We start from the raw sequence: 25,980 nt of genomic DNA, 5'->3' as shown, positions 1-25,980 counted from the left end.
TGGGGACCTGGAACAAGAAGGGAACCCCCCCCCTCTCTCCATTTGCATAACTGGGTTGTGTGATATTAGAGAGTGATGTGGAAAGGCAGATTTATAATCCCTGCCCCAATGTCCCAGCAGAAAATTGGGAGGGTGAGCCATAGACTGGGCAATGTGGGCATACACCCCCCCCCCACTTTAAATATACCAGTTTGGGGTGGTGAGTTATGGGCCTGACTTTGCCGAAGTCTCAGTATACAAGGAGTTCTCTGTCCTCGCCTGAAAAAGCAAAGGGATAGATAGATAGATAGATAGATACAGTGGTACCCCGCTAGACGAATGCCTCGCTAGACGAAAAACTCGCTAGACGAAAGGCATTCGCTAGCGGAAGGCTGTCTCACAAGACGAATTTTTCAATGGGCTTGCCTCGCAAGACGAAAAAATTTCCGATTTTTTTTTTCTTTTTTTCGTCAAACCGCTATTCTCTCGTTGGTGCTTCGCAAGACGAAAAATTCGCTATACGACAGCACTCGCAGAACGAATTATTTTCGTCTAGCGAGGCACCACTGTAGATAGATATTGGGATGGGGGAAGATGAACAAGGCACCCCCCCCCCTTATAGTACCGTCCTAGGCCTGGTTACTCCAAAGTAACCCCCACAGAGTTCTATGGCTCTTCCTCCAGGAAAACAGGTCTGGCATTGGCAGGATTTGAGCGTCTATTTGTGTCTCCTTCTTCTCTCCCCCCCCCCCAAAATAAAAGTCTGCCTTGTGAATGAGAGAAGCCCACTAGTAAGTACTGTACTGGAAAGACTAAGGTGGAGGTTTTAAAGTAATACCCCCCCAAAAAATAATAATAATAATAATAATAATAATAAGGCACAGCTGAGTGGGGTTCAGAGTAAAGACAAGCCCCTCAAATGTATGGAGAATCCCTTATATATGTGGGGAGGGGAGTTTAAAGGAGGTTTAATACCCCCCCCCCAAAAAACAGCTCAAGCCCCACCACCACCACCAAGAATGCCATGTCAAATCAAAGGGTGGGTCAATTTGGAAAGGGGAGTGTCTTTCTTTCGGAGGTGTTTCGTAACAACTGAGCCCTCCGACAGTTTAAGAAAGAAGTGCTTTCCCCCCCCCCCAAAAAAAACGTAGAGCTCTTTATTTTTAATCAAATTGCGGCATCCAGTTGAGTATGCCGGTGGCAGGAATATCTGGGTGCGTGCTTGCTGGGCTCCTCATTCTTCCTGCTAAGCGGGGGGGGGGGCACCCCGCTTTCTTTGAGACGTGGGGCTAGGCTTGAGAAATGAGGGGTCCGGGAGAACGGCCGGGGAATGGGGCAGGTGCTCTGTGTGGGGTGCCCTATGCTTAGGGAGAAGTGAGTGGGGGGGGGAAAGCTTAGAGGTTTGTGTCCTTAGCTATGTTGTATTGCAGGCCTCTGTGTCACACAGGACTCTTAGGCCGGATAGTGGCAGGTTCTTGCCTCGTATTTTCAGCCTCTCTCTCTCCCCCCCCCCAAATCTGGAGTTTTAAAGCGAACGGAGAGAGGAAGTCGATACTCCGCACCAGTTACAGAACCAGTTCACCGCCCACCTAATCTCTCTTCCTCACCTCCGGCCTGAGAGTCCTGTGTAGCCCAAAAGCTTGCATCCTGCCCTTTTGACCACCAGCCCCTATCCCCAAGCTGTGCGACAGGTTGAGGCCTGTTCGGGGGCTTGCTTTCCAGGCTTTCTCAGGGCGGCGGGGGCAGCCAGTCCCCTTCCCCCACCCCCACGAAAACCCTTGGCACCGAGCTGCTTGAGTCTGAGTGTTTGTGCTCAACCTCGGGCGCCACCCCTGAATTGGCTTCGAAGGAGGAGGAGGAGGAGGGAGCGCTTGCATCGTGGGGTGAATGATGGGGCGAGTCTGGCTTGTTGTGCGACCTCCCGGTGACGGAGATCCCAAAGTTGGATTTCCTGAAGGGTTGCCAAACAATGCTCCGGATGTGCTCTTGCGGCGGCTCGGTGAGTGTGTGAATGTTTTGAAACACTCCCTGGCCTCTTAAGACGGGCTTAAGTTTTTCAGCGAGAAATAAAAAGTTTGTTTTTTCCCCCTTTTTAAAGGGCACATTTCCCCCCCTGCCTGATCCCGAAGCTGCCTGCCTGCCTTCCTTCCCTCCCTCCGAGTTGGGCTGGCAGGAGCGCGGAAAGGCAAACCTGTTTATTGTTGGCAACCTCAGCCTCCGGTGAGGGCAATTTGGGACTGCGTCCTGGACTCTATTTTTAACATAGGGTGTTGGTTACTCGGCGAGGGCCCTCAGCCGAGAGCAGGAGGAGGGTTTGCGCTAATTACACACTGCATGGTATGCCAGGTCTTCTTCTTCTTCTTCTTCTTCTTCTTCTTCTTCTTCTTCTTCTTCTTCTTCTTCTTCTTCTTCTTCCTCGTTACAGCAATTGCTTGCTAATGAGTGTTTATCAGCTGCGAGAGAAGGCAGAGTGAGGTTGCAGAAGGCTGCGAGAGGCTGGTGTGCCAGTGTGGTGTAGTGGTTAAGAGCGGTAGACTCGTAATCCGGGGAACCGGGTTCGCGTCTCCCCTCCTCCACATGCAGCTGCTGGGTGACCTTGGGCTAGTCACACTTCTCTGAAGTCTCTCAGCCCCACTCACCTCACAGAGGGTTTGTTGTGCGGGAGGAAGGGAAAAGGAGAATGTTAGCCGCTTTGAGACTCCTTCGGGTAGTGAAAAGCGGGATATCAGATCCAAACTCTTCTTCTTCTCTTCTTCTTCTTCTCCAACCCTGGAACGTGACTTGCTTGCCTGTGCGATTTATTTTTCGGTTGGGGGTGGGTGGGAGGCACGTAGGATGAACAGGCCCGTTTTCGTAACGGGGACAAGTGTGGGATCCCACCCCCGCCAGCGCGCGCGCACACGCACACACACCTCTTAAAATGAAATCGCAGGTGTGTATTGAACGAGTGGGTGCATAACGACAGCTCTCTGGAGACCAAGGAAATGGGGTGGGTCGTTCTGCTGTTCTCAGCCTGTTTTGAGGCCCCCTGGGTAGAGCCAGGTCGTTGCTTGGGCATCAGCAAGCCCACAGGAAGTGAGTCCGGTGTTAGAAATTAGCCAGGAGCCAGGCGCGCTTTGCTACTGGCGAGGGGTCCGATTGCGACCGCGTGGCGAGAACAGTTTAAAAACCTCTGCCGTAGTCCTTTTTAAGTGCCATTTCTATTTCCACTGTGTGTGTGTTTATCCTTATTGCTAGTGAATTGTTGCAAAATAAGGTTACCGTACGTCCGCAATTCCCCGGACATACACAGAGTACTGCAGCCGGAAGTAGCGTCTGGGCAAAAATCGGATAAAACAGCTCAAAAACAGAATTTATTATTTTAGTCCAACCCCCTGGCAAACAGACGTTCTGTGGTAGCGACCATAACTTAGATCAGTGGTCAGCAAACTTTTTCAGCCGGGGGCCGGTCCACTGTCCCTCAGACCTTGTGGGGGCCAGACTATATATATTTTGGAAAAATAAATAAAAAATGAACGAATTCCTGTGCCCCACAAATTACCCCGGAGATGCATTTTAAATAAAAAGCACACATTCTACTCATGTAAAAACACTAGGCAAGCCCCACAAATAACCCAGAGGTGCATTTTAAATAAAAGAACACGTTCTACTCATGTAAAAACACCAGGCAGGCCCCACAAATAACCCAGAGATGCATTTTAAATAAAAGCACACATTCTACTCATGTAAAAACACCAGGCAGGCCCCACAAATAACCCAGAGATGCATTTTAAATAAAAGCACACATTCTACTCATGTAAAAACACCAGGCAGGCCCTACAAATAACCCAGAGATGCATTTTAAATAAAAGCACACATTCTACTCATGTAAAAACACCAGGCAGGCCCCACAAATAACCCAGAGGTGCATTTTAAATAAAAGGACACATTCTACTCATGTAAAAACATGCTGTGGGCCGGATTTAGAAGGCGATTGGGCCGGATCCAGCCCCCAGGCCTTAGTTTGCCTACCCATGGGCTAGGCACTTTTTGGGGGCACCTTAAACCTAGGTTACGGTTGCCACAATGGATTGCCAGGACATCTTTTTGTGGTGGCATTGATTATTATTACCATTACCATGATTTATTTCAATTCTATACCGCTTTATATACTAAAGGAAAAACCCCTAAGCGGTTGACGACGCCTTTAAACATCAAATGAAACAATCCCAGAATAGAGCAAATTTAAACTTCACGGGAAATATTTCAGATCCTTCTCTAAGCGACCTTTTTTGCTTTCAACGTATTGGTTGACCTGCTCCATTAGCAGAAGGATTCTAGGGAGGCAGGGCGGTGTAGTGGTTAGTGTGTTGTGCCGGGACCTGGCAGATGTGGGTTCCAAATCCACACTCCCGCCATGAAGCTCACTGGGTGACCTTGGAGTCGGCCACAACCTCTTGATCTACCTCGCAGGGTCGTTGCAGGGGTGCACCGAGGAGGGGGCTGAACCGTGGACTCCTTGGAGGAAAAGGTGGGAGATCAGGGCAACAAATGAGCTCTTCTGCTGACCTGCTTGAGGAAGCTGGAGGGGCCAGCCAGATGGAGGTGTCAAGTCACCAACCTGGCGCCCAGAGAGCTCCACGTGGCCTCAATCGGGCCCACGCCAGTTGCAAAACGCGCCTGGCTAACAACAATAGGAGTATAGCATCTAGATCAAGGGAAGTAATAGTACCACTGTATTCCGCTCTGGTCAGACCTCACCTGGAATACTGTGTCCAGTTCTGGGCACCACAGTTCAGGAAGGATACGGACAAGCTGGAACGTGTCCAGAGGAGGGCAACCAAAATGGTCCAAGGCCTGGAAACGATGCCTTAGGAGGAACGGCTTAGGGAGCTGGGTATGTTTAGCCTGGAGAAGAGAAGGTTAAGGGGTGATATGATAGCCATGTTCAAATATATCAAAGGATGTCATCTAGAGGAGGGAGAAAGGTTGTTTTCTGCTGCTCCAGGGAAGCGGACACGGGGCAATGGATTCAAACTACAAGAAAGAAGATTCCACCTAAACTTCCTGACAGTAAGAGCTGTTGGACAGTGGAATTGGCTGCCAAGGAGTGTGGTGGAGTCTCCTTCTTTGGAGGTCTTTAAGCGGAGGCTTGACAGCCATCTGTCAGGAATGCTTGGATGGTGTTTCATGCTTGGCAGGGGGTTGGACTGGATGGCCCTTGTGGTCTCTTCCAACTCTATGATTCTATGATTCTAACCCTGCGAGGCAGGGCAGGCCGAGAATGAGTGGCCAGGGAACTCCCAAGTGCGGGGACTCGAACCCTGGTCTCCCACAGGATCCGGCACAGCACCCTCACTAGTCCACCACGCTCCCTCATGCCAATAATAATAACAATTTATTATTTGTACCCCACCCATCTGGCTGGGTTTCCCCAGTCACTCTGGGCGGCTTCCAAAAGAATGTTAAAATACAACAATCTTATTAAACATTAAAAGCTTCCCTAAACAGGGGAAAAGCTTGTTGCAACCCAAGGCCCGCTTGTCAGCGCCACAGCAGCTGGGTTGGTTGTGACATCCCAAAGTGGTTTGGCCCGCATACACCCAGCTGGGCCAGGGAGGCGTGCCTATCTACCTGGGGACGGCCATCCCAGGTTGACTAGCAGCCGGGCGGAGAGGAGATCCGGTTAGGAAATCGCGGCTGCCGATCTTGCTTTGCGAGAGAGAGAGAGAGAGAGAGAGCAGTCTTTCTGTGTGCAGAAGCTCCTGGGTCTGAGCTGGATCCAGGGAAAGGCGACCCTGCGAACGTCCTGAGACCTGCAGGTATAGGGCAGGATATATATTCGGTAAATAACAATAACCCACCAAGGGGATGGAGCAGAGTTACAGGCTGTAGCATTTGTGGGTTGTTATTTTTTATTTCCAGTTTAGAGAAAACTGAATGATGGGAGCTTATAAATTAATGCATGGCATAAAGAAAATGAGTCGAGATTATTTCTTCTCGCTCCTAACACTAGAACTCAAGGACACCCAGCGAATTTCTCTGGAGCGTTTTCCTTGCCGGGCATCTTCCGACAGAGTCATGGAATTGTGTTGGAAGTGACCACGAGGGTCATATAGTTCTTCCAGTGCAGGAATATGAGGTCAGGCCCCTGTCAGCTCCTCTTGACGTCTCTCTCAGGTGCAAATTTCCTCCTCGTTTTCTTTTTCCCCCCATGGGCATTGCCAGGATTGAACCAGGAGATTTCTGCGTGCGAAACGGGTGTTTCCCCCCTGTATTTTTTTAAAAACAAGCAAACAAAAACCCACATCTCTAGTCCCGCTTTGCAAATTCACTCCTCTTAAGTTACTAGTCCACAGTAAAAGGGGGGGGGAAACCCACTTCCTGCTCGTACCCTCCCCCACACCTGTTAGTTAATTACTGCTCACCGTCAGCTGAAGAGTGACACAACCCTTTCCCTCAGGTTGCCAAAGCTTCCTTCTCTTCGCCTGGCGATTGCTCAGTCGCCATAGACGAGCAGGTGCAAGGTGACCAGTTTTCACCTCGAGTTACGTTCAGACCCCTTCCAGCGCTGTTGGGAGGGAATAAGGATGCGTGCATGAAATTCAGGTGTGATTGGGCTCCCCGTTGACCGCAAACGTTGCTTTGGGAGGGTGGCACCGATTTGCGGTGGTTCCGGTCCTGTGCGGGTGGCTGCTTCTAGAGGGTGACGCTTGACCATGTGGAGCCTTCAGTGAGGGGTCTGATTTTATCTCCCGTGCCGTTTAACGTCTGCATGAAACCGCTGGGTGGAGTCGTTCAGAGTTTTGGAGCAATAGCCTGGCGACACAAAGCATTACTTCTCCTTTATATCTATCTGCAGGTGGGGCAGTGGAAGTGCTGGACCAGGGGTCAGGAAACTTTTTGAGCAGGGGGCCGGTCCACTGTCCCTCAGACCTTGTGGGGGACCGGACTATATTTTGAAAAAAATAAAATAAAAAATGAACAAATTCCTATGCCCCACAAATAACCCAGAGACGCATTTTAAATAAAAGCACACATTCTCCTCATGTAAAAACACCAGGCAGGCCCCACAAATAACCCAGAGGTGCATTTTAAATCAAAGGACACTTTCTACTCATGTAAAAACACCAGGCAGGCCCCACAAATAACCCAGAGATGCATTTTAAATCAAAGAACACTTTCTACTCATGTAAAAACACCAGGCAGGCCCCACAAATAACCCAGAGATGCATTTTAAATCAAAGGACGCTTTCTACTCATGTAAAAACACATTGATTCCCTGACCGTCCTCGGGCCGGAATGAGAAGGCGATTGGGCTGGATCCAGCCCCCGGGCCTTTATTTGCCTGCCCATGTGCCTCGATTAACCAGCAAACCAAAGCTCAGTCAAGATAAAATTATTCCCTAGACTGGATGACTGGGAGATTGCCTGCTCTTGGTGGGGTTACACTCCCTCCAAAGGGCCAGTGTGGTGTAGTGGTTAAGAGCGGTGGACTTGTAATCTGGTGAACCGGGTTCGCTTCCCCGCTCCTCCACGTGCAGCTGCTGGGTGACCTTGGGGTAGTCACACTTCTCTGAAGTCTCTCAGCCCCACTCACCTCACAGAGGGTTTGTTGTGGGGGAGGAAGGGAAAAGGAGAATGTGAGCCGCTTGGAGACTCCTTCGGGTAGTGATAAAGCGGGGTATCAAATCCAAAATCCTCCTCTTTGCCGTTGCTCAAGGCTCAAGTGGCCTCAGCGGCACAAAGCGCCTTCCGTCATCTTCGGCTGGTGGCCCAGCTACTCCCCTATCTGGACAGGGATAGCCTAACTACTGCCGTCTATGCTCTGGTAACCTCAAGGTTAGATTGCTGCAATGCGTTGTACGTAGGGCTGCCTCTGGAGACAGTTCGGAAACTTCACCCGGTGCAGAATTCAGCAGCCGGGTCACTCACCGGGCGGGAAGACGGTTTGAGCACATTGCACTGATCCTGCTCCGCCTGCCGGTTCAGTTCTGGGCCCGATCCAATGTGCTGGTGTTGACCTATAAAACTAACCCGATACTTAACTGATAATCAATCATGGCTAGTCCATTATTTGGAAAACAAGGCTTTAGAGCTGCCTTGCCCCAAAAACGACATTTTGATTTGGCGACGGAAACCTTGGTCTCAGGAGCCATTTGGCACCTAGGTTATATATCTTCCGAGTTTCAAACTCTGGCACCAATGCTTCTGAATACCGGTCGCTGGAAACCGCAGGAGGGGAGACTGGTCTTGCGTTCAAATCCTGCTTGCGGGTTTCCCTTTGGGGGATCTGGTTGGCCACTGTGAGAACAGGATGCGAGCCCTAGATGGGCCATTGGCCTGTATTTGTGTATTTCAGCATTTGGGGTGGGGTTGGGGGACCAGAAGGACGCGGGTGGCGCTGTGGTCTAAACCACAGAGCCTCGGGCTTGCCGATCAGAAGGTCGCCGGTTCGAATCCCCGCAATGACGGGGTGAGCTCCCGTTGCTCGGTCCCTGCTCCTGCCCACCTAGCAGTTCAAAAGCACGTCAGAGTGCAAGTAGATAAATAGGTACCACTCCGGCGGGAAGGTAAACGGCGTTTCCGTGCGCTGCTCTGGTTCGCCAGAAGCGGCTTTGTCATGCTGGCCACATGACCCGGAAGCTGTACACCGGCTCCCTCAGCCAGTAAAGCGAGATGAGCGCCGCAACCCCAGAGTCGTCCGCGACTGGACCTAACGGTCAGGGGTCCGTTTTCCTTTACTGGGGGACCAGAATTTAAATGCCAAGCATTACTAGAAGGGAAGCTTGAATCTTGCAATCGAGGAACGCTGAGCCTCCCTCCCTAGCCTCGAAGAGCCCCTCGAATCCAGTCGGAACCTGAGCATATCTCCCCGAAGCTCTTTGGAATTACTGCCTGCGATTTACCTCTGAAACGAGTACAGTTGCTATGGGATTCGGCAGCAAATTGTGTTGTGTTATCTCTCCTTTCCTTTCCCCCCCGGCACGCATTGCAGGTGGTGGTTGGGAGAGAGGTGAGCGAAAGATGCGGATATTTTGGGTAGGTAGCGGTCGGTTGGCAAGCGGGTTGTAAGCTACTTGCTGTGCGTAGGACCCTGGCATTTTTTCCCCCATTTTTTTGGTGGGGAACGGTGAGAAGGCTTGGCTTTTAAGGGTTTCCTGGACAGTGGTTCTGTCCAGGTTGTGTTTCGCAGCCCTATAGCAAAACTCTTAATCTACTTCTGACACCCTGTTGCACCGGGGGAGTTTGATGCCATGGCAGTGGCCCCTCACACGGGTGACTTTACCTGTGTTTGAAATTCGCCAGGTTGCGCTTTGCTGCTGTGTGTACTGTGTGCATGCAGTCAGGGACTGAATCCCCGCTTAGGTCAGATCCTGACCTCTCCCCGGCTGCCAGTCCAGCACTCTCTAACCATTGCCCCTCACTGCCTTGCATGCACGCAGCACATCTCAGCAGGGCGAACGGAGCGGCTTAAAATGCCCAGGTAAAGTTTTCGACCTGTCCTGGGAAGCATCTCCTGTTCCCCTCCTTCGATAACCTTTTATTTTATTGCTGTTGTTGTTGTTGTTGTTCAGTCGTTCAGTCGTGTCTGACTCTTCGTGACCCCATGGACCAGAGCAGGCCAGGCACGCCTATCCTTCACTGCCTCTCGCAGTTTGGCCAGACTCATGTTAGTAGCTTCGAGAACACTGTCCCACCATCTCATCCTCTGTCGTCCCCTTCTCCTTGTGCCCTCCATCTTTCAGGGTCTTTTCCAGGGAGTCTTCCCTTCTCACGAGGTGGCCAAAGTACTGGATCCTCAACTTCAGGACCTGTCCTTCTAGTGAGCACTCAGGGCTGATTTCTTTAAGGATGGATAGGTTTGATCTTCTTGCAGTCCATGGGACTCTCAAGAGTCTCCTCCAGCACCATAATTCAAAAGCATCAATTCTTCGGCGATCAGCCTTCTTTATGGTCCAATAATGGACTACACACCTGCTTCATAGGAAAACAAAAGAAGCTCGCTCCTATGGAATCGCAGCATGCAACACAAAAAAATGTGTTGCTTGGTTATAATTAATAATAATAATAATAATAATAATAATAATTTATACCCCGCCCATCTGGCTGGGTTTCCTCGGCCACTCTGGGCAGCTTCCAACAGAATATTAAAATGCAATAATCTATTAAACATTAAAAGCTTCCCTAAACAGGGCTGCCTTCAGATGTCTTCTAAAAATCTGATAGTTGTTCTCTTTGACATCTGGTGGGAGGGCGTTCCACAGGGCGGGTGCCACCACCGAGAAGGCCCTCTGCCTGGTTCCCTGTAACCTCACTTCTGGCAGGGAGAGAAACACCAGAAGGCCCTCAGGGCTGGACCTCAGTGTCCGGGCTGAACGATGGGGTTGGAGACGCTCCTTCAGGTATACTGGGCCGAGGCCGTTTAGGGCTTTAAAGGTCAGCACCAACACTTTGAATTGTGCTCGGGATATAGCTTGTCCAGATCTTCCTCCCTCCTTTTTTCCTTTCCTTTCTTTTTTTTTTGCATTGCGCACAGGGTAGATTTGATTTAAATAAAAACGATTTAAATCACTAGTCGATAAGACTTGATTTAAGTCGTTTTTTTGTTTTTTTACAGAAAGACTCATTCTTGCTTGTGTAATCTTAATATTTACAACCAGCTGAAGGTTTCATTTTCGGAACAGCCAATATTCAGAGTAGTTTTTACGGTTATATATATAAAAAAGACTGATTTGGTTATACTATTAGAAATACATAGATAATTACGAAATTATTGTGAGCTTTGATAAGTTAGCTGTTTATATTTGGACAACTTTTCTGCTGTGCTTTATTGGCAGGAGAAAAAGAATCAGTACCTTAATAACATTTTAAAAGAACTTATTTAACTAAAACAGTAACATGATAGCATATGTGCAGGTGAAATTCGAAAAATTAGAATATCGTGGAAAGGTTCATTTCTTTCAGTAATTCAACTTAAAAAAGGTGAAACTAATATATGAAATAGACTCACGACATGCAAAGCGAGATATGTCAAGCCTTTATTTGTTACAATTGCGATGATTATGGCGTACAGCTGATGAGAACTCCCAAATTAACAATTTCAACTTTGGGGTTTTCATCAGCTGGGCGCCATAATCATTACAATTATATCTCGCTTTGCATGTCATGAGTCTATCTCATATATTAAACTCCAGTAGCTAATGAAAACAATTTCTTACATAAATGGACTTTTCCCACGATATTCTAATTTTTCGAGTTTCACCTGTATACCATGTTTGTTAACTGATGTTAAACGATTTTAAAAAAAACCAACAGACTGAGTTTTAGCACACATGAAAAACTTAAAACAAATCCTTATTTCCTGATGAATAGCCTTTGGACTATGAGGCTTTCTCAACCTTGCCCCTCCAGATGTTTTTGGCCTACAACTCACATGATCCCTAGCTAGCAGGACCAGTGGTCAGGGATGATGGGAATTGTAGTCTCAAAACATCTGGAGGGCCGAGGTTGAGGAAGCCTGGACTGCAATGTAACTTACTGATAAATAAAACCAAATAAAAAATAAAAAAAAAATCCTTCCAGTAGCACCTTATAGAGACCAACTAAGTTTTGTGCATGCACACGAAAGCTCATACCAAGAACAAACTTAGTTGGTCTCTAAGGTGCTACTGGAAGGATTTTTTTTAATTTTTAATTTTGTTTAGACCAGGCACATCCAACAGGTAGATCGTGCTCTACCGGTAGATCACTGGACGTCTGCGGTAGATCACTGGTAGATCATTGGCTCCCCCCAAAGAAGCTGAACAACTGTGGCTCACCTTAAAAAAGCTCAACATTTTACCTCCTCCTTGAAAAAACTCAACAACTTTGACCTGAACCCCCCCCCCCCAAAAAAGTGGGTAGATCACTGCCAGTTTTTAACTCTGTGAGTAGATCGCAGACTCTGGGGAGTTGGCCACCCCTGGTTTAGACTATGGCAGACCAACGCGGCTACCTACCTGTTACCGATAAATAGAAAACTATCTTTAGAAAACAAATTTCCTCCGAAAGCATTTTATTTTAAAAATCCGATTTAAATTTTAAAAAAATCCGATTTAATTTTTTTTAAAAAATCATTATTTATATCCACCCTGATTGGGCAGTTGTTGAGCTTTGAGGCTCTTGACGTGTGTAGGTTTGTGTCGTGTGTGTTTGTGTGTCCCCCCCCCCTTTCTTTCGCAGGCTCTTTCTCGGAATTAGCCTGAAGCCCTGGGCTGCAACTCTTCTGTGCAAATCCTGCAATAACAAGCTGTCTTTCACAGCTGAGCGTTGTAATAACAAACAGGGAGAGGTGGGGGGGGGGAGAGAGAGAGAGAGAAAGTTGAGCAAGGAAGTGGGTTTCTGGTTTCCAGACTTTTGTAAGCGGGAAGGCCGCCGTGTGTCGCGTTATTGGCGGTGGGGGGGGGGTCCCTTCCTGCCTTGTGGTTTTTTTAAAACCACCACGCACGTATCACGGACCCAGCGCCATTATGGGGTGTGCCTGGGGGCAAAGGAATAGAACCAAAGAACTGGAGTTGGATGGGATCCAGCTGTTCTCATATTTTGCTCGGGGGCTTCATGTGGCGCAGCGGTTAAGAGTCTCGGGGACTAGGATCTGGGAGAGGACAGGATTCGAATTGCCACTCGCTGGCCGTGAAGCTCGCCGGGTGATCTTGGGACACTTGCGAACTCCCGCAGGGTTGTTGCGAGGATAAAATGGGGAGGCCGGGAACTTTGTGCGCCACCTTGAGCTGGCCGGGGAAGGTGGCATATAAATGCAGTAAGTGACAAGGCTAAGACTATAAATGCAAAACAAAATTAAAAATCCTTCCAGTAGCACCCTAGAGACGAACTAAGTTTGTTCTTGGTATGAGCTTTCGTGTGCATGCACACTCCTTCGGATAAATGCAGTAAACGAGCAAACGTCCTTGGGTACATTGTTAGGCGTATAAACTATGTGCCAAATAGCTCCTTAACCCAGGGTTGCAGTGGCCAAAACGGAATGCCTGGTTGCCATTTTGGGGGGCCAGGTGGCTCGAAATCCGTATTTCTCCGTACAACTTGGCTGCTGAAATCCGTTCTGATTGTGCAGATAAAATATAACGGGTAGAATTCTGCAAGGTGTGTTGCCGGTGTGTGAGAACAGCCAAGCTCCAAGAATCCCCAGGCATGCGTCTCCAGGTGGTGGGAGAGACGTCGGGCAAGTGTCCGATACCCAGGTGAAAAATGCGCCTGGCGGATTTCGAACGCCGCTTGGCTGCAGCGTTCGAAATTCCCCGGGCGCGTTTTGCGGCTGGCGCAAGGGCCGGTTGGGTCTGCTTGGAGATTTCTGGTTGGCAGCTTGACATCTCCCATCAAGCCAGCTGACTTGTGAGCAGCGGAAGACGCCCGTCTCGTGCTTCTGGGCTGCTGTGCGAATTGCAGACCCCTTGCTGGGCATCTTAGCCCTCCAAAATCGTCACATCAGGGGAACTTAAGTGCTGGGCTGAGTACAGATATGTTTGGCTGCGCTGCAACCTTCCCATGGTTTCAAAAACTTCTCCTTAGCCCGTTGTTGTTGTTGTTCAGTCGTTCAGTCGTGTCCGACTCTTCGTGACCCCATGGACCAGAGCACGCCAGGCACACCTATCCTTCACTGCCTCCCGCAGTTTGGCCAAACTCATGTTAGTAGCTTCGAGAACACTGTCCAACCATCTCGTCCTCTGTCGTCCCCTTCTCCTTGTGCCCTCCATCTTTCCCAACATCAGGGTCTTTTCTAGGGAGTCTTCTCTTCTCATGAGGTGGCCAAAGTACTGGAGCCTCAGCTTCAGGATCTGTCCTTCTAGTGAGCACTCAGGGCCGATTTCTTTAAGAATGGATAGGTTTGATCTTCTTGCAGTCCATGGGACTCTCAAGAGTCTCCTCCAGCACCAGAATTGAAAAGCCTGTAGTTAATACCATTTCCATTTCCACTGTGTGTTTTCCCTTCTTGCATACTGGGACAAGTGAATTACTCTAAGAGCTAGCTGCAGTCGAGCGATGAGATCGTAGGATCGTAGCGTTGGAAAAGGGACCCCGTGGGTCAACTATTCCAACCCCTGGCGAACAGACATGCCATTGTGGTAACCACAACCTAGGTTGAAGGTGCCACTCAGAGAAACTCGGTATAAAACTCTACCCGTGGCCTACTCCTGCAGCCGGACAGCATGCATTCTGTATTCAGACGCGTGGTTTACTCTGTAAAGGGTAAAGGGACCCCTGACCATTAGGTCCAGTCGTGTCCGATTCTGGGGTTGCGGCGCTCATCTCGTTTTACTGGCCGAGGGAGCCGGCGTACACCTTTCGGGTCATGTGGCCAGCATGACAAAGCCGCTTCTGGCGAACCAGAGCAGCGCACGGAAACGCCGTTTACCTTCCCACCAGAGCGGTACCTATTTATCTACTTGCACTTTGACGTGCTTTCGAACTGCTAGGTTTGCAGGAGCTGGGACCGAGCAACGGGAGCTCACCCCATCATTGCGGGGATTCGAACCGCAGACCTTCTGATCGACAAGCCCTAGGCTCAGTGGTTTAACCCAGTGTTTTTCAACCTTTTTTGGGCAAAGGCACACTTGTTTCATGAAAAAAATCACGAGGCACACCACCATTAGAAAATGTTAAAAAAAATTAACTCTGTGCCTATATTGACTATATATAAAGTAATTTTCCCACGGCACACCAGGCAACATCTCGCGGCACACTAGTGTGCCGCGGAACAGTGGTTGAAAAACACTGGTTTAACCCACAGCGCCACCCGCGTCCCTGGTTTACTCTGTACGTATGCCCATATTTTATAAAAATGTATGTACCGCTTGGCTGTAAAGAGAAAACGGGGCAAGAAAAGCTCAGGGCGGTTCAGAGAGAGAACAAAACAATGAAGCGATCAGTAGAAACAACTCTTTAAAAAACACTCGAAAGGTAAAATAAGCCGTAAACTTAAAAGCAGATTAAACCCAACACCTGAATCCTGCATGTCTGGGCAGGCTTTCTTAAACAGAAATGCTTTTTGGCAGGTGCTGAAAAGGGTACACTAAAATGCACACTGCATTCATTACCGTTGTGGAGTGAGCATTTTGTGGAACCTCAGAGCAGTTGAGAGAGGGTGTTTATGGTAAGGCGATATTTGCAAGTGAACTGGTTCCAAGCTGTTAAGGACTTTATATACTAAAATATATACTGATTTTTAAACTGTCTTTTGCCATTGGTGGCCAACTTTGTTTTCTGTACTGTTGTAAGAATTTTAAGGTATTTTATTTATATATAATAATTGTTATTAATGTACCAAAACAAATAAGGCCACATGTCTGGAAAACAGCACAAGAAGACAGGCCTCACTCCCATTTTTGACGCCAAACTGACCAAGTATTTCTTTGTCTCAGGAAACAAAAGGGGGGGGTTGCCCCTCCAGCTACTCAGCAGCCCTCTGCCTGAGTGATAATCTCTGGCATCCTGATACCTGAGTGCCAGACAAAAGGGTGTGATTAACTTGGCTGGGATATAGGGAAATGTAAATATCTTTTGCTTCGCTTGATGGGTTTTTGGTGGAGGGCGAGAGGAGACATGGGGGCAGGGTCCAAGATGCTCAGATCACTGCTACCAGACCCTCCCAATTTGTGATGTAATTCTGATGTATGGAGGGGTGGTCTTGAGCTGGAGGGGGGAGGCAATTTCAAAAGTCTATATAGGAGCTTGCGCACCTTTGTTCGGGGTCTTTTGCTTGCAAGACACCCTGCTGCAGCAGTTTCTAATAAAGGGCTATCGCCTTGCTTTGGGAGATTCTGTATCGTCTCTATTTATTCATAAGTGCTCCTGAGAGGAGGGGAGCCCTGCTAAGGCTCTCCCCCGGGTTCGTGGACTCCCTTCTGGGGTTGAACCTAATTTTTATAACAGAACCATAGAGCAAGAGTGGCTAACTTCCAAGAGACTGCAGTCTACTCACAGAGTTGAAAACTGGCAATCATCTACCCCCCCCCTTGTTGTTGAGCTTTTTTTCTTTAGAAAGGAAAGCCCTGTTTTTGGTGGTTCAGGTTATTTTAGGGGTGCAGGGCAAGGATGTTGAGCTTTTTTTTAGGGGAACCAAAGTTTTTTTTAGCTTCTTTGGGGGGAGCCCCTGGTCTACCGGTGATCTACCGCAGGCGTCCAGTAGTTCATGATCTACCACAGGCTTCCTCAACCTCGGCCCTCCACATGGTTTTTTGGCCTACAACTCCCATGATCCCTGGCTTGCAGGACCAGTGGTCGGAGATGATGGGAATAGTAGTCTCAAGACATCTGGAGGGCCGAGTTTGAGGAAGCCTGATCTACCTGTTGGACATGCCTGCCATAGAGAACTTGCTTTCGCCCAGCGTTGGAAACTCAGGTATATAAGCTAGGCGCCGAATGGATCCTTAAACCAAAGTTAAGAGTCGACAAAACAGAATGGCCTAGTTGCCATTCTTGGGCCAGATTGCTCGAAAGCTGTATTTCTCAGTACGATTTTTTTTCGGTTCCCTGAAATTCTTTCTGACGGTGCTGATAATGGATGGAATTCTATAGGACGGGGGTTGAGTGTGTAAAAACAGTCCAGATCCAAGGATCCCCAGGCATGCATCTCCAGATTCTGGAGACGCTCCTTAGCTTTTAAAGAAGCCGCTAGTCCTCATGGATCGCCTCTCCTGGTATGTCCCATGAAGGTCTTCAAATAATAATCTTTTGGGGGTTCCGAGCAACAAAGATGCTAGGTTGGCCTCAACTAGGGCCAGGGCCTTCTCAGTACTGGCCCCGACTTGGTGGAACAGTCTGGCACAAGAGACCAGGGCCCTGCGGGATTTGGCATCTTTCTGCAAGACGGAGCTGTTCCACCTGGCCTTTGGGTTGGTTTCTGTTTGATAGTTATGCTTCATTCTTTTATTGGTGGGCTATTTGAAAATGAGACTGCAGTTTTAATTTTGAATTTTTAAATTTGTATTTTAATCCGTATTTTAAATTGATTGTTTTTTATGTTTTGCTGTGATTTTAATTAGTGTTAGCCGCCCTGAGCCCGGTTTTTGGCTGGGAAGGGCGGGGTATAAATAAAAATTTATTATTATTATGGATGTAAATTCAGCGCAGGGGTGTAGAACCTCCAGGGACCTCCGTGCAATTGTTTTGCGTGGAGGAGCAGAGAAGGGTGCCTTGTCTCGCCCCCCCCCCCAAACGCCCTGCTTGCCTCTCCAGCTTTCCTGCGTCTGCAACAGTGCATCATCTCTCTTGGGGGAGCAGGAGAGAGTTGTAGAAACCATAGGAAACCATCCTCCCTGCAGGGACAGCCTTTTAAGAGCGCCGCCCCATCGTTCCGCCATGCGCGGAGAGATAAAACCGTACACTGATGTCATGGGGGGGGGGACAGGCTCCAGTCTGTTCCCAGATGTACCAGAGTGTCTCGTGGGGTGGGGCGGGGGGGGGAATCCAAGCAGAGAGAACCCCTCCCACCCCAAATCCCTTTAGAGCTGGCGGGGCCGCCGGTACATCGGATGGGGCGGTGGCAGCCGGGTGCCCCTGCCGGCATGGCGTCCAGCAGACTTGGCGCCATGCAGTCGGAAACAAGTCTGCGGAAGTTGCTAGTCCACAAGACGAAACGGTTTCCGAGCCTGCCTTGGGTTGCTATGCGGTAGAGCAGCTGTTTTGCATGCAGTGGCGTTCTCCAGGTATGGCACAGAGAGAGAGAGAGAGAGAGAGAGAGAGAGAGAGAGAGAGACTTTTGCTGAAACATGGCAAGATACAGCCGGTCAGTTCATCTACCTCGCAGGGTCGTTGTAGGGATGAACACAGATATATCACCTAACCAACAAATGGCACCCGAAACCTAGGTTGCAGTCTACACAACAGAATTTTTAGGTACCTTCTTTTCTTTTTGCGGTGAAGTTTTCTTTTCTTCTTTTCTTTTTGCAGTGAAGTTTATTATTTATTTATTTATTTTTATTGAAAGTTTTCACCAATAAAGATACAATAAAAACCAATCTACTCCAAATAAGAAAGAGATAAAGAGGAGCGTAAATAAGACAACAAAAAGCAAGGCGAGAGAGGGAAAAGAAAGAATAAGAAAACAAAAACAGATTTTTTAAAAGACGCGGGTGGCGCTGTGCTCTAAACCACCGATCCTCTTGGGCTTGCTGATCGGAAGGTTGGCGGTTCGAATCCCCGCAATGACGGGGTGAGCTCCCGTTGCTTGGTCCCTGCTCCTGCCAACCTAGCAGTTCAAAAGCACATCAAAGTGCAAGGAGATAAATAGGTACCGCTCCTGCGGGAAGGTAAACAGCGTTTCCGTGTGCTGCTCTGGTTCGCCAGAAGCGGCTTTGTCATGCTGGCTACATGACCCGGAAGCTGTACGCCGACTCCCTTGGCCAGTAAAGTGAGATGAGCGCCGCAACCCCAGAGTCGTCCGCGACCAGACCTGACAGTCAGGGGTCCCTTTACCTTTACCTTGTGTATCTGTAAGTTGCGCTTGCATAAAAAATATATTGAGGATTAAAATAATTCAGCCATAAAGTGTCGGCAATAAATACTTAATTGGTTCAGAAGAGAAAACCCCTGTCATTTGCTGGAATAGGTTCTCTGTGGGGTGTTTCAGAGGGAGAAACCAAACTTCGTTATCTACAAAAGTTTTGCAAACTTTTATGCCCGAATGCCTGGACTTGCCACAAGTAACCCTGTCATAAGGCAAGTTCCCAGTGTTTTGTTTCAGACCCCCCCCCCCCCCCCGTGGCTCAGCTTCTCGGTTCTCATCTGCCTTCCTCCTTCCTGCCAACTTTCTGTTTCAAAACCTTTGCTGGGAAAAAAAGTCTTTTTTAAAAAAAGATAAGTCTGAATACAGGGACACTGGAAGGTTCTGCTTATTGGAAACCAAAAGACAGAATAAGAATATAATGGGGGGATTTTTTTAATTAAAAAAAAAAATCTCTCCCGCCCCTCCTGGTTGGAAGCCAGGGACTTTTTTCCGTCTGCAAAAGGGGAAGTTGGCAAAAAAAATATTGTAGATGTCCTTCCTGAGGGAGGACAGGAAATAATAAGTCCTTAAGGTAGGTGGGGAGGTATTAAAATGCCTGCCAGCCCCCCTGAGAGGCTCACACGCATTCCCCAAGGTGATTTTTGCCACTCCACCAGTTGCAAAAAAAAAAGCGTGGCACAGCTTTGAGTGTGTGCACGCAAATGTTCACTCGCACTGGAGCGACAGAGGACAATGGCAATGCGAAGCTGGGCGCTTAATCTCTGGATTTTGCAAAGTAATGTTTTCTATTGTTACGGAAATTATGGGGGGGTCACCTAAGCAAAGTCTCTTCCCCAGTAAACTCATTTGGGGTATGGAGTGATGCCCTTAAGGGGACCCATCTCTCTGCCATGATCCAGTAGGCGGGAGACCACCATACACAGGGAAATGCCTCAGCAGGTAATCTCTGGGTGCTTCAGGCTAATATCCCTCAACCAGAATCCCATTGTTCTCTCCCAGATAAGTGCTCAAGGTATCCTTGCCAGTACTTAACACCAATTCACATTGGCCCAGGGCTATCTCCCTGATATTGCTCTGTTTCCCCCATATGCTAATCTTGTTTTTCCTATATGTCAATCATGTATAACCCTTCCCTTTCGTGATGTAGTAATGATGTCTGCAAACTGTATTCTGGGATATGGTAGGAGTTTTTAAAAGTTCTTGTAACGCTGCTCTGGGGGTGCAGTTTGACTGTAACCTATTGCGCAATAAACCCTGTCTTGTCCTTGCTCCAGTGGCTGGACTTCTTTTATTTAACTCCACAGAAACCAGTGGGCTTATCCCCAAGGGCCAGGTGGCTGGGCAGTTCCACACCTGGGATTTTCCGTTACACTATTAACGGGCCACGGTGATTAGGAGCAGACTTCTAGCTCCTTAGGAGGTGGGGAGAAGCTTGGAAGTGTGCTCACAGTGCCTGGGGGAACCTCAAAATCCGAGCTAGGGGTGGTTTGCAGGAGCGCATTGATTCATCAAAACTATGGGTAGGCAAACTAAGGACCGGGGGCCGGATGAAGCCCAATCGCCTTCTAAATCCGGCCCACAGACGGTCCGGGAATCAGCGTGTGTTTACATGAGTAGAATGTGTGCTTTTATTTAAAATGCACCTCTGGGTTATTTGTGGGGCCAGCCTGGTGTTTTTACATGAGTAGAATGTGTGCTTTTATTTAAAATGCATCTCTGGGTTATTTGTGGGGCCTGCTTGGTGTTTTTACATGAGTAGAATGTGTGCTTTTATTTAAAATGCATCTCTGGGTTATTTGTGGGGCCTGCTTGGTGTTTTTACATGAGTAGAATGTGTGCTTTTATTTAAAATGCATCTCTGGGTTATTTGTGGGGCAGAGGAATTCGTCCCCCCCCAAAAAAAAATATAGTCCGGCCCCCATAAGCTCTGAGGGACAGTGGACCGGCCCCCTGCTGAAAAGGTTTGCTGGCCCCTGATCAGAACAATACATTGTGGGTTGAGTTGCGCGATCGGATGGGCCAGATCTTTTATCTCCCGGCTGCTGCGTCCGCACAGGCCAGCTTCTGGTGTCAGGTGATGGGCAGGCCGGTGGTCCTGCCCACTCGCCCAAAGCTGGCCAGTAGGAGGGAGAGCGACCAAGCAGGATCGAAGCCCTCGCCTATCAGCTGTCTGTGCTTCAATCCTGCTTTCTGCATGGATTGCACCCAGCCTTCGAGGCGGCCTCACCTGATGGACAGGTTCAGGCCCTGCTTTCCGGAACAGCAGAAAGCAAGACTTTCCCCACCTTCCACGTGGCGTCCCGTGAGGGATTTGGAGACAGCTGCCCTCTCCCCTCTAACAATGGCAACAACCATCCTGCGATTTTATTTTGCGCTGCCCTATAATCTGCTTATGGGACTCAGGTGGCGCTGTGGGTTACACCACAAAGCCTAGGGCTTGCTGATCAGAAGGTCGGCAGTTCGAATCCCCGCAATGACAGGGTGAGCTTCCGTTGCTCGGTCCCTGCTCCTGCCCACCTAGCAGTTCAAAAGCACGTCAAAGTGCAAGTAGATAAATAGGTACCACTCCGGCGGGAAGGTCAACGGCATTTCCGTGCGCTGCTTTGGTTCGCCAGAAGCCGCTTAGTCATGCTGGCCACGTGACCCGGAAGCTGGACACCGGCTCCCTCGGCCAGTAAAGCGAGATGAGCGCCGCAACCCCAGAATCGGACACGACTGGACCTAATGGTCAGGGGTTCCTTATAATAATCTGGTCTGCCATTGCAGAAAGTTGCCATCCCACCAGGGTGCTGGGCAGGTGCGTGAACGCAGGAAGTGGGGGCAAAGCAGTATCGTTCAGTACCGAGAGTTCATCTGAATCTCTTGTTTTCGCTTAATAATAGCGTCGTCGCTTCTAGTTTCTAGAGCCTTGAAAGTTTTCGGGCGGCGCCTGGGAAACCTCAGAATCAGACCAGTTTTCCATCCTCCCCAACATCCCAACCAGCCAGATGCAGAAGCAATGGCAGGAGGGAAAGTCCACCCACCCACCCCCCGCCCCACTCCCCCGCCGAGCAGCTGGTATTTGGAGATAGACTCCCTCTGTGGTTGGGAGTTCCTCTGTGGCCTCCGTGAACCCATCCCACGATGAGCAGAAGTGCATGAAGTTCATTTTAAAAGTAATAAAAAGCAGGCACTCTTTGAGGGCCAAGTTGCCAGCCTTGCGTTGCCAGCCTCCTGGTTCTCTCAGCAAGGAAGGTTCTCTTGCTTATCTAGTACAGGTAAAGGGACCCCTGACTGTCATGTCCAGTCGCGGACGACTCTGGGGTTGCGGCGCTCATCTCGCTTCACTGGCCGAGGGAGCCGGCGTACAGCTTCCGGGTCATGTGGCCAGCATGACTAAGCCGCTTCTGGCGAACCAGAGCAGCGCACGGAAACGCCGTTTACCTTCCCGCCGGAGCGGTACCTATTTATCTACTTGCACTTTGACGTGCTTTCGAACTGCTAGGTGGGCAGGAGCAGGGACCGAGCTACGGGAGCTCACCCCGTCATTGCGGGGATTCGAACCGCCGACCTTCTGATCAGCAAGCCCTAGGCTCTGTGGTGTAACCCACAGCGCCACCCGCGTCCCTTTCTGGTAGCCCTTATGAAATCTAATTTTAGCCCCCCAAGGAGCTAAAAGGCTGTGCTTGCTTGAAGGAATCCCGACCCAGCTGAAATCACCCAGGGCAGACAGAAGGAAGGACTTCTTCGCACAGCCTGTCGCTGGAGGTGTGGAACTCGCTTCTGCAGGAGGCAGGGGGGCCCGAGGGTCTTATAGACCAACCCCGTGCATTGCAGGAATCTCAACTAAAACATCCCTTTCTTGTAATTTGAATCCATTTCTGCAAGCGGGGAAGAGTTGCTTCTGTTGCGCTCAGGTCCTGTTGGGGCATCTTGTTGTCCACGGCGAGGGCAGATCGTCCCCCTTTCGGCCTGATGCGGCTGCTGCCTGTTCTATTGCGCTTCTTGTTGTTCCTAAATGGAGCCTCCGTGGACAGAGGCAGTCTACCTTAGAATGGCAGAGGAGAAGAGTGGGAGGAAGCTATCGCTCTCGTCTCCTGCTTGTGGGGCTTCCCTATGGGGCATCTGGTTGCCCATTGCGAAGGCTAGGATAGCCCCCCCTTTGGGTCTGATTCCAGCTGTTGCGAGAGTCTCCTTAAGGTTCCCACATTCATTCCTTCTCCTCTCTCTGCCGCTCTCTTTCCAGGACTCGGTGGCGCTGAAGCCGTCAATTCAGTTCGAAGGAAGCCAAGGGGTAAGTCGAAGGCCTGTGACTGAATGTAAAAACAAAAAAAAAAAACTGCTCTGCTCTCTCTTTTTTTCTAAAAAAAAAAAATCATTTAAAAAAACCAAGCAAATCTGAATGACTCAGAGGCCCGTGAATCTCCGGGGAATCTAACTCCTCCAGGTGGAGCTGCGTATCGCGAGGCATATCCAGTTTTTCCACTCGCATGTTTTCATAGAATCGTGGAGTCGGAAGGGACCCTGACGGTCATCTAGTCCAACCCGCTGCAAGGCAGGGATATGCAGCTGTAAGAACAGCCTTGCGGGATCAGGCCAGTGGCCCGTCTAGTTGCCAGCCACACCTGCCGTTACCGTCGGGAATTGAACCCAGGGCCCTCAAGTAGCTGGGGAAACCCAGCCAGATGGGCTGGGTATAAATAATATGAGCGGCCGCAACCCCAGAGTCGTCCGTGACTGGACCTAATGGTCAGGGGTCCCTTTACCTTTAGCTTTAACACAGATATTTAACTCCCCCCCCCCCCGAGGCACACTCCCAATATCTCTTGATACAGGTAGGTAGCCGTGTTGGTCTGCCATAGTCAAAACAAAACAAAAAATTAAAAAAATCCATCCAGTAGCACCTTAGAGACCAAGCAAGTCATGATCTGCGTCTTCAGAAGCCAAAAAGGGCAGCCAAAAAGGGCAGCAGAGCGTGGGGCGTACTGGAGCGTAGACTTCCCAGCGACCTCTAGAAAGCGGGCCAAACGAAACCCATTGCGCAGATGAGGAAGACCGAGGCTTGGCTTAATGGCCTCTCCGAGGGCACCGAGACGGGACAATGGGATTTCAGTTGGGAGGTTCAGAAACCGGGCCGGATCCTGTGCAAATAAAAATAAAACGAAAGCTAGTTCAGATATGAGTTTTCAGTAAGAAACTGGAAACGGCCGTTATTCTATTCTTGGGGCTTGGTTTGTTGGAAACTGAGCCTGTTGCCTTTCCCTGTTTCGCTTTGTGAGAGCTGCAGCTGACACCTCTCTGTTCCTGAGCACCCTCTGCAAGATCCACTTCTGCCCTTAAAGCTGGGAACTGGGGGCGGAGGCTTGCCAAGGGCACCCCTTTCCTCCCTCGCCCACCGGCTTCGCTGGCTCTGCCCCCCAGGCTTTGGCGAGGCTCTCAAGAAGAAATTCCGCAAAGGATGTCCTTTGAAAGGAAATAATATCGGCGACAGCACAACCCTGCCCAAAAGAGCCCTTGGGTGCCTCCTTGGTGCGGGCCCCCCCGCAAGCAGAAAGCTGGCTTGTCAGGGATTTTGCTCCGGCACGCTGCTTTTCTGCCTGCGGGATATTCGTGTGGGGGTTTGTGTTTTACGCGGTACCACTGCACTTCGGAACGCAGCAACTTGCCTTACATCGGGTCAGAGCATCGGCCCGTTAGCAGGGTCAACAGTAGCCGGCACGAGCTCACCAGGGTTTGGGGCCAGGGTGGGGGGCGAGCCCTACTCTCCCTGGCGATGCTGAAGGGGGAACCTAGAGCCTTCTGCACGTCGAGCAGCTGTTCTGACCGCTGAGCATGGCCGCCACTGGCCAAGAAATGGGTTTGTTGAAACCGTGGTTGTGGTTTTCTCTACTGCAGGTCCTGGTTTTTTTTCTGATTATTTATTAGATTTATATATTGCCCTCGGGGTGGTTCGTAAGATAAAAATACAGGATAAAAGCACAAATGAATAGATAAAATAAAATCAACAAAACGCTAGGCCCACCCCCCTTTCCACAAACACGTTTAAAAGGTCTGGTTGAAGAAGAACGTCTTTGCCTGGTGCCTAAAGGTGTATAATGAGGGTGCCAGGCAAGCCTCCCTGGGGAGAGCATCCCACAAGCGGGGAGCCACCGCAGAGAAGGCCCCGTTCTCGTGTTGCCACCCTCCGGACCTCACATGGGAGGAGGCACATGAGGAATGCAGGCTCCTGGTTAGTTTATATGGGGGTCGCTGGGCTTCCTGCCCCAAAATGTTCCCCACCCCTACCCCTTCCCCATCTGCCCTGCTTCATTGGAGGTTTTTGAGCAGAGATAAGACAGCCATCTCAGTTCGGTTCTTTAGGAGCGATTCCTGCCTTGCAGGGGGTTGGACTAGATGAGCGCTGGGTGCCCCTTCTATGGTTCCATCAATAATAACAGCAGCAGCAACAACAGCTCCTCTACTTTTATTAGTATGTGTGTGTGTGTTTTGTTCCTGTCATTATTACGCATTCTCTGTTTTTCATTTGGCGTTTTTACGCTGTGCCCTTCAGATGAAGGGTGGTGGTGTACAAATTTAATACACTATAATAGATTGGAGGGTTTTTGGGACCGCCAGATCTGATGGGGCATCTTCAGGCGGGATCCCTGCCTTGCAGGGGGTTGGATTGGATGGGCCCTGGTTGCCCCTTCCAACTCTCCTATTATTTGACCTGCTGGCTAAGGCTTTACATCTTCTAATCTTTCTTTCTTTTCTTTTTTTAAAAAACCCAGCACATCTCGATACCTCGGCCGGACGGAGCAGGAGGGGGCCAGACATTCTCGTTTTACCTCTCCAACATCGGGAAGGATAGTCCCCAGGGGAGTTTCGACTGCGTCCAGCAGTATGTCTCCAGGTAAGATGCCTTGTCCAGGCCAACCCCCCCCCCCTGCATCTGCCACGGCCGGCGATGTGCTTTTTCCGCAGACGGGGAGCTTCAAACAGGGACAGAATGCCCCAGAAAACTTCCTTACACCGATAGGGCAGTTTGCAACCTGTTGCTTCGGCTCACGGGTGGGAACCTTCCCCCTTCGGCCAGCGGCCAGCGGGGCTAGACGGCAGGGCACTGGGTGCAAATACTGCCTTTGCACAGTAGGCTCGTCTCTGCACATGGTCAGGAACCCCTCTTTGTCCCCCGATCCACAAAAGCAGAGTGTCTCGCTATAGTAGTCCATGCTCTGGTTATCTCCCGCTTGGACTACTGCAATGCACTGTACGTGGGGCTCCCTTTGAAGGTGACCCGGAAACTACAACTAATCCAGAATGCGGCAGCCAGACTGGGGACTGGGAGAGGACGCCGAGACCATATAACACCAGTCCTGAAAGACCTACATTGGCTCCCAGGACATTTCCAAGCACAATTCAAAGTGTTGGTGCTGACCTTTAAAGCCCTAAACGGCCTCGGTCCAGTATACCTGAAGGAGCGTCTCCACCCCCATCATCCAGCCAGGACACTGAGGTCCAGCTCCGAGGGCCTTGTGGCGGTTCTCTCCCTGCGAAAA

At 49.7% G+C, this 25,980-nt stretch overlaps 1 protein-coding gene across 2 annotated transcripts in view; it reads left to right on the top strand.

The window, feature by feature from the left end:
- ELL (elongation factor for RNA polymerase II) overlaps positions 1-25,980 on the top strand; it is a 53,840-nt gene that overhangs the window by 2,190 nt on the left and 25,670 nt on the right. For both annotated transcript variants that reach the window (XM_033136710.1, XM_033136709.1), the window contains exons 2-3: positions 22,689-22,736; positions 25,213-25,334. In XM_033136710.1, coding sequence (XP_032992601.1) covers positions 22,689-22,736; positions 25,213-25,334 — 170 coding nt within the window. The remainder of the gene's footprint in view (positions 1-22,688; positions 22,737-25,212; positions 25,335-25,980) is intronic.

This window comes from Lacerta agilis, chromosome 18 (assembly GCF_009819535.1).
Source record: "Lacerta agilis isolate rLacAgi1 chromosome 18, rLacAgi1.pri, whole genome shotgun sequence".
In the NCBI taxonomy this organism is placed as follows: Eukaryota; Metazoa; Chordata; class Lepidosauria; order Squamata; family Lacertidae; genus Lacerta; species Lacerta agilis.
This window is presented reverse-complemented; position numbering and strand designations above follow the sequence as displayed.